General features: G+C 32.2%; 1 protein-coding gene across 1 annotated transcript in view; it reads right to left on the bottom strand.

Moving 5' to 3' along the window:
* The window catches only part of LOC117176652 (phosphoglycerate kinase-like), a 45,251-nt gene extending 40,287 nt beyond the window's left edge, over window positions 1–4,964 (bottom strand). The window contains exon 1 of the mRNA XM_033366905.1: window positions 4,767–4,964. Coding sequence (XP_033222796.1) covers window positions 4,767–4,964 — 198 coding nt within the window. The remainder of the gene's footprint in view (window positions 1–4,766) is intronic.
* Between the last annotated feature and the right edge of the window lie 2,267 nt (window positions 4,965–7,231).

Below are 7,231 nucleotides of genomic sequence, written 5' to 3'. Positions count from 1 at the left end.
AAAAGCCTAGGAAATGCCTCATTTAATTTAGACACAGTGTTATGAAAAATAAACTTTGGCCATTTTAAACCCCGCCCTACAAATTATTACTTTTTGTGTTATCGTATGTGGCACTTTTTCGCCTTGGCACTTTTAACCCCACTTTACCCTACCGAAAAAATCGGTTAAATCGAAATTTCATAGAAGTACATACTTTTCCACCTCCATTTGTACCATTAAATCCACCTATTTGTACTGAAATTTCAGTACCTGTAGCCACGGTATTATTTGATTCAAAGACATTTCTTTAGTTTAAAGCAATAATTCTTTGTTTGAATACAGATCTTTCTTTAATTGGACAGGATTTCCAGGATTTGAAAGTATATCTTGGTTGAATAAAGAAAATTATGTCAAACAAACTGTATCTTTAATTTAAGACAAATATTTTTCTGATATTTTCATAAATATTTACAGTTGAAATTAAATGCAATTTTATTCAACTTTGATTAATATTCATTTGTTTAATGATTGCTCATGACGTGATATTGTTATTTGACATTTTAAGATGGGTATTTATCGTGCTCGATTTCTAAAACAATAACAACGTAACACTATTTCATTTACAACTTTTTAATATAACTTAGATTTACAGATATTCTTAATTTTTAAATTATACAGTCAAATTAAAAATTTTTTGAAATTAAAGTGATATAACTTAGAAAATACGACAACTTCAAGTCGGTTGTGTTTAAAATTGTGGAATTTCAAAGGTTTGGTTTCAAACGTCTTGACGTTACAAACATTATATTTATTTATAATCTTTATTGTAAGAATATTTCATGAAAGATATTTAATTTATCTCCAAATCACTAATTGAGTTTTATAATTTTAAAAAATCATTTTCGAGTTTTATTTTTTATTGCTTTTTCTGGTAAGTTGAGAAATTGACATCCAGAAAAAATTACAATAACATTTTTAAGATAAATATATTACGTACATATTTATAACTTATGAATACATCGAAATATTTCCATTCTATTCGCAATATAGTCTTAAAGAACTTCAAAAAATAGTTAATCTTGGGGATTTCATTATTTCATGACAATGCACATTCCTAATCACTCGGTGATTCAATAAGATCTAGAGAAAAATAAATATTACATTCAAGGACGTTACAAAAATTTGTAACGCTCGGGGGGGGGGGGGGGGGGGGGGGGGGGGGGCACCACGAGGTTCACTCCAATGTTAAACATACAGAGACCTTATACAGAAAAAGCGACCGGAGGGGGGTCCAAACTGTCATGAAAAAGCGTTAAGTATTTTTTAAACGACCTGAATATATATGAGGTGTCAAAAAATGGGCTCTTCAAAGTATATATCATTCAACACAGAATTTCATGAAACGTATAGATTTATAAAGTCTCAGCAAATTATTTTTGGTGCCTGTTTTGAAAATCTTAAAAATCAGTATCCTGGAAATTTCTGCTTAATATCTTCTGTTAGCTTTAGTAAATTTCCCGAGTACCCCAATCTTAAAAATGAAGGATTAAACCTAGAGGCGTAAAGAAAAGCAGGTATATATTTGGGACGAGAGGACGGAGCACTTCTGACACTCCGATTAGATCCCATCGTTTTTGTTGTTTTTCATGGAATATTTTCTATTTCTTTTAACCGTCATGTCTACTTACAATTCTTTAAATTTTTATAAATTCAAAAGCAAATTGTTATCTTGTATAAAAAGGTATTATAATAAGGTATAATAAGTCAATATGAATTGAGAATAAAATTCTCGGTTACCGAAATTCAAAATTTATATAACTTAACTTCAATTGAAATGTTTAATAAAATGGGCTTTCTGTCCGCTATAAATAAATATATATTTATCTATTAATTAGCAAATATATTTAAGAAATAATTGCGTAGCCCTGTTATTAAAAAATGTACACTTTGAAAATTGAAACGTTTATGGTTGAAATTAACATTAAAGAAACTGAGGCTCGAACTGAGCAGTGTGATATTTTAGATAAAAAATTAATTGATAAAATAATAAAAACTATGCATTTACTGATACATATTCGTATTGTTTAAATTGAACCTAAATTTCTAATGCAGGTTGTACACTATTTTGTAGTTATCTCAATTCAAAAATTATTTTAAAGCTTGAGGAAAATATTTCCATTTTTAATTGTAACTAACTTTAGAAGATTGCGCTAGGCGTACTTTCGAATAAGTATTTTAGTTTAAAATTATTTAGTTATTTAGAGTTATTCAGAGCCAAAACTTACCACAGAGATTCGTAGAGAATCCTTTGAAGAATTAAATTGAGTTAAGTAAAAAAATACCCCTTATAAAAGTGACTTTTGTATAAAATGGAGATTTAAGACTTTTGGTGGGAATTCGATCGATTCAAGAGATTTTTCTTTGAGAAAAGAAGCGTTTTATTATTGTATTGTTTTAAACAAAATTTAGGAAAACAAATATGGTCAGAAAAAGATCTTAAAAAAAGGTCAGAGGCTAGAGAATTTAAAAAAAAGGATGAATATGTTATACAAAGTACAGTCAACTATTTGATTTTGAATCACCAACAGTCTTATTTTACTATATATTAAAAAACGAGATTTCGAACAAATCCTTTTATCAAAATATGTATTAGATTGTTAAAGAATTTTATATGCATAAAGCCCAGTTTCGGAAAAATGTTGGTTATCTAGTTCTTCACTGCAATAATTGAAATGTACATAATTTTTTAAAATTTATCATCATATAAATAAAAATGTTCACAATTTGAAAACATTAGATACAACCCCGTTTCAACACGAAAGCATTACAAATTATATATAGTATTGGTCAAAATAAAATAGCAACGAAATTTCAGCTTTACAATTTGAAGGGCCTAAAATTAAAAATAGAATAGTGTCCAAAATTGAACAATTGTACAATTCTGCAGTTGTTTCATTTTAAATGTAAAGGCTGATTGATATACTTTTTTATATGGCTGGCTTCTCTCGAAATCCAATTATATTCGAAACTACACTTTTAATATCAATAAATTGGAAGTGATTATTGATCAATTTATCGCTTGGTAGATTTCGGTAATAAAGTTTTTTTTCTACCAAAACACTCGAAAAATAATGAAAAATTTGCACTTTGGTTTCTTGAATGTTGGTTGAAACACTTTTTTATATGGCGCGCTTCTCTCGAAATGAAATTATGTTCGAAACTACTCTTTAAAAATTCCTAAATAATAAAACTTCCTACAGCTTATGATATTACTGAATTTAAAAAAGAAGGACAATAGAAAATTTACATATTATAGTTTCTAACATAACAAAATATCCGATACTGTAATGCTGACACATATACATTCCCAAATTATAAACTTTCTAAATCTAAACAATTTTGGTATTGTTAAATAATGAAATAATAAATAACAAAATATATTTTTCTTGTGAAGGTCTGAATGAAAAGTCACTTTAATTTAATTTTGTCCTAACACAGATTCATAGTCCCACGATAAAAGCTTACACTCTACTGCCCTTATCATATGAAAAGGGAGGGGATGATATCTATCTACTCTTCGCCTGCGAAACTGCTCTCTTTTAGAAGAATGCGCTTACAAAGCTAAAACATTTGACCTATTCTTTCTAGCTTCACACCTCCCCTGTTAGAGTGAATTTCTCCCGAAATTCTTCGTACTTTCATAGCTTACTTCCTTCTAAACTTAATAGGTTTATTATCTAACTTACCCTCTAACATAAGTCAATCGTAGAAGCGCTCGCTGGTACGTAGGCGACAACGTGTGGTATTATTTCGTTGTTTATGTTATTGGTCGTACAACAAAAATTAACACAGAGGCTAGGAAGACATTTCTCAATTAATTCGTAAACTCCGCATTTATAAAGTGCAAATATTGAGATAAGGATTAACGAAGTGTAGCATAAGTAAGAAAGAATGTTCGTTGCCTGTTCTTTCCAAGAATGAGATCTTCTAATACTCTGCACTCTACTCAAAACATTTTCTATCTCACCTAAAGATTCTCCGGCTGACTTTAATTCCTGGTCATTTATTTGTCCTTTCAAGGGTAGGAATTCATTTCTTACAAGATTTAAATCGGATTCCGAGAATGGAATTGTAGCGTTTTTCCGGTATGAAAAATTCTGCGTTTTTACTTTTGTTTTGCTCAATTTTACAATAGTATATTCGTTATGTATAATGCAGTTATCTAGAGCTTTAATTAAAGTTATTCCTGTTATTGACTTTACATAATTTGAACTTTCGCGGTAAATTTTTATGGTCTCCTCCTTGTTTGGAATCATAATGACAACCTGCTCGTTTTGTAAAATGTAAAATACCGTTTGATCAATAATGATTACATTTGTCTGACATATATTGTTGTTTATAAGTTTAACGCTGTTTTTTATCAGTTGCGTTTCACATGATTTAGTTTCTGCTAGGAGATAACTAGGATTCTTTCTTTTACAAAATTTTTGTAATTCCAAGTAATTTACAGTAACTAAGATCACTTTCTGACGAAGGGATGTAAAGAGTTTTTTGGACGTTGATCATTACATAATTTTCATTTGGGATTACGGTGATAAAATTATCCCCATTTTGTAGTGGTATCGGAATTAAGTGATTTTGTCCCATTGCGCCTCGTTATCGGCCATGTATGTTTTGAATAAATCTTTAATTGTTCAATGGGTTCTCTCGAGGGCTCCATTGCTTTGTGGGTGGAAAGCAGTTGTTTTAATGTGCTTGATTCTAAAAAGATTTTCAAATTTTTGAACCAATTCCGATACAAAGTTAGCGCCTAGATCTAGTAGATTTGTTAATATGCTTTCGCTCATTGTTTCCCATAGTGCTATAAGAGTGATGTATTTCGTGAGCAAATCTTGAATGGATAGAATATATTTGTTTCCGCTCGTTGTTTCCGGTAATGGATTAACTATGTCCTTCGCGATCTTCTCATTCGGCTGCGTCGGCATTTCCAGAATGACTACTTCAACTTTGGGGCGAATTCGGGTTAGTTTTTCACGTTGGCTCTTCCGATTGTTCTGAGAGATTTCGATCTTGAATGGGGTGCATTCTCGAAAGCGCGTCAGCTGCCGTATTTTCCTTCTCTTTTTTATGCATGACCTTGTATATGTATGCTTCCATCTGAAATCTCCACCCCATTAACCTTGATGAAGAGTCCTTTACGTTAAAAAGCCATGTCAAAGCTTGATGGTCCGTTTGTATTATGAATTGACGTTCGAGAAGATATTGACGAAGCCACTTATCTGCCCAGACAATTGCTAATGTTTCCTTTTCGGTAGTCCCTGTTGTGATAAAATTGCCCCCAGTCCAATATTATTTGCGTCGGTGGTCAAAGTAAATGTTTCCTTAAAGTCGGGATATCTTAATACTGGTGCAGAGCAAAGAGGATCTTTCAACATTTTAAAACTTGTTTTGCAAGATGGCGTCTAGTTAAAGGGATAATTTTTCTTTGTCAGTGCTATTAAAGGTTTAGCTATCGTAGAGAAGTTTTTTAAAATAAATTTTCGATAATATCCAGCTAGTCCCAAGAAAGACATAACTTCTTTTTGTTTCTCGGGTCTTTTGAAATTTTGGACGGCAGATAATTTATATGGGTTTGGTTTCACTCCGTTTTCCGTGATCACGTGTCCCAGATATTCTAATTCCGGTCGAAGAAACTCACACTTTTCTGGTTGAAGTTTAAGTCCACTAGCCCGTAAACGTTCAAATAAGATAACCAGATGTTCGTTGTGTTCTTCGAGTGTGTTAACAAAGACAACAATGTCGTCCAGATAAGCAAAGCATATTTTTACTAACAGTCCTCTTAATGCTGTGACCATCATTCTTTGAAATGATGCAGGAGCATTTTTAAGTCCGAAAAGCATGCAGCTATAGTGAAAATATCCTTCAGGTGTGGTAAATGCAGTATATTTTTTCGAGTTTTCGTCCAGGGGAATTTGATGAAATCCTGAGCAAAAATCAAAGGCTGAAAAGAAGTTTGCTTTTCCAAGGTTGTCCAGAATTTCGTCGATTAGAGGGAGTGGGTAGAAATCTTAATCTGTTTTTTCATTTAACTTCCTGAAATTGATTACAAGCCGCCATTTAGGATTTCGCGACGCGTACCGTTTTTTCGGGACTACCCAAAGGGGTGAATTAAATGGTGAGTCCGAGGCTTCTATTATTCTCTTAGTCAACATATTATTTACCTGATTTGAGATTTCTTCCTTGTGGCATTCTGTGTGTCGTGGTTGACGTATGTTAATATTTGCTTCGTCTTTCAGGATGATTTTATGTGACGCGAAACTTGTGCAGGGTAGGGGATCTCCTTGCAGTGAGAAAATGCCCTGATAAGAGATGGCTATCTTTTGAATCTGTATTCTGTGTTCATCTTCTATGTGTTAAAGCCTCAAATTTCTATTTAATAATTTCATTTTAGCATTTAATTTATTCTGCGTAAAGTAAGTTACACGCTCCTCTCGTTCTTGGGCGACATTGATATACTTGTAGTTCATCTCTTCATCACTTAATCTCAAGTCTGATTCGGTTTCATTACTAACGGGAATCATAACCTGTGATTCAACCATACAGTAAATGGAATTTGGAATGTAGGGATTATCTTCTATGAGAATGTTCCCTTGATTTTTGTTTGTTTTCACTCTTATCATTATTATGGTGTTTTTGGGAATAAGGATACCGTCTCACTCCAAGGGAATGACCTCCCTGGAGGGAGATGTTTGACAAGTTGAACTGATAAGAGTACAGAAAAGTTGTTTATCGTTTGTCCGATGCTTATTATTTCCCATTAAAAACTCTTTTTTCATTGAAATCCTTTGGTGGTATTTGTTAATGCAATTTTCTTTTATGAGATTTATCAATGCGCCACTATCAACTAATAGTTTTACAGTTTTAGTTGCTTTGTGTAATTGTCCACTGATAGAATATAATATTCCAGATATTGCTGATACTCTGTCTCCGATTCCATTTCCGTTCCTTTGATATCTTCTTCTTCCGTTTCTTCTTGGAGATAATTCACACGATTCGGAGGTCGACTTGCCGAGGCTTTCGTATGAAAATTTTTCTGTATGGAGAAACATTGAGTTTCGGTGTGTCGAGGGATTTTGCAGTGACTGCAAAATAACTGGATTCTCTACTGCAAAGGTATGCTGTGGTTAAGAGGATTGTTTAATAAATGGTATTTTTGTTTATTTAATTAGGAGTTTAAGGTTTTAAAAGGAGA

The sequence above is a fragment of the Belonocnema kinseyi genome, chromosome 7, assembly GCF_010883055.1.
Source record: "Belonocnema kinseyi isolate 2016_QV_RU_SX_M_011 chromosome 7, B_treatae_v1, whole genome shotgun sequence".
Taxonomy (NCBI): domain Eukaryota; kingdom Metazoa; phylum Arthropoda; class Insecta; order Hymenoptera; family Cynipidae; genus Belonocnema; species Belonocnema kinseyi.
Note: the sequence above shows the minus strand (reverse complement) of the source record. Positions and strands in the feature narration are given on the sequence as shown.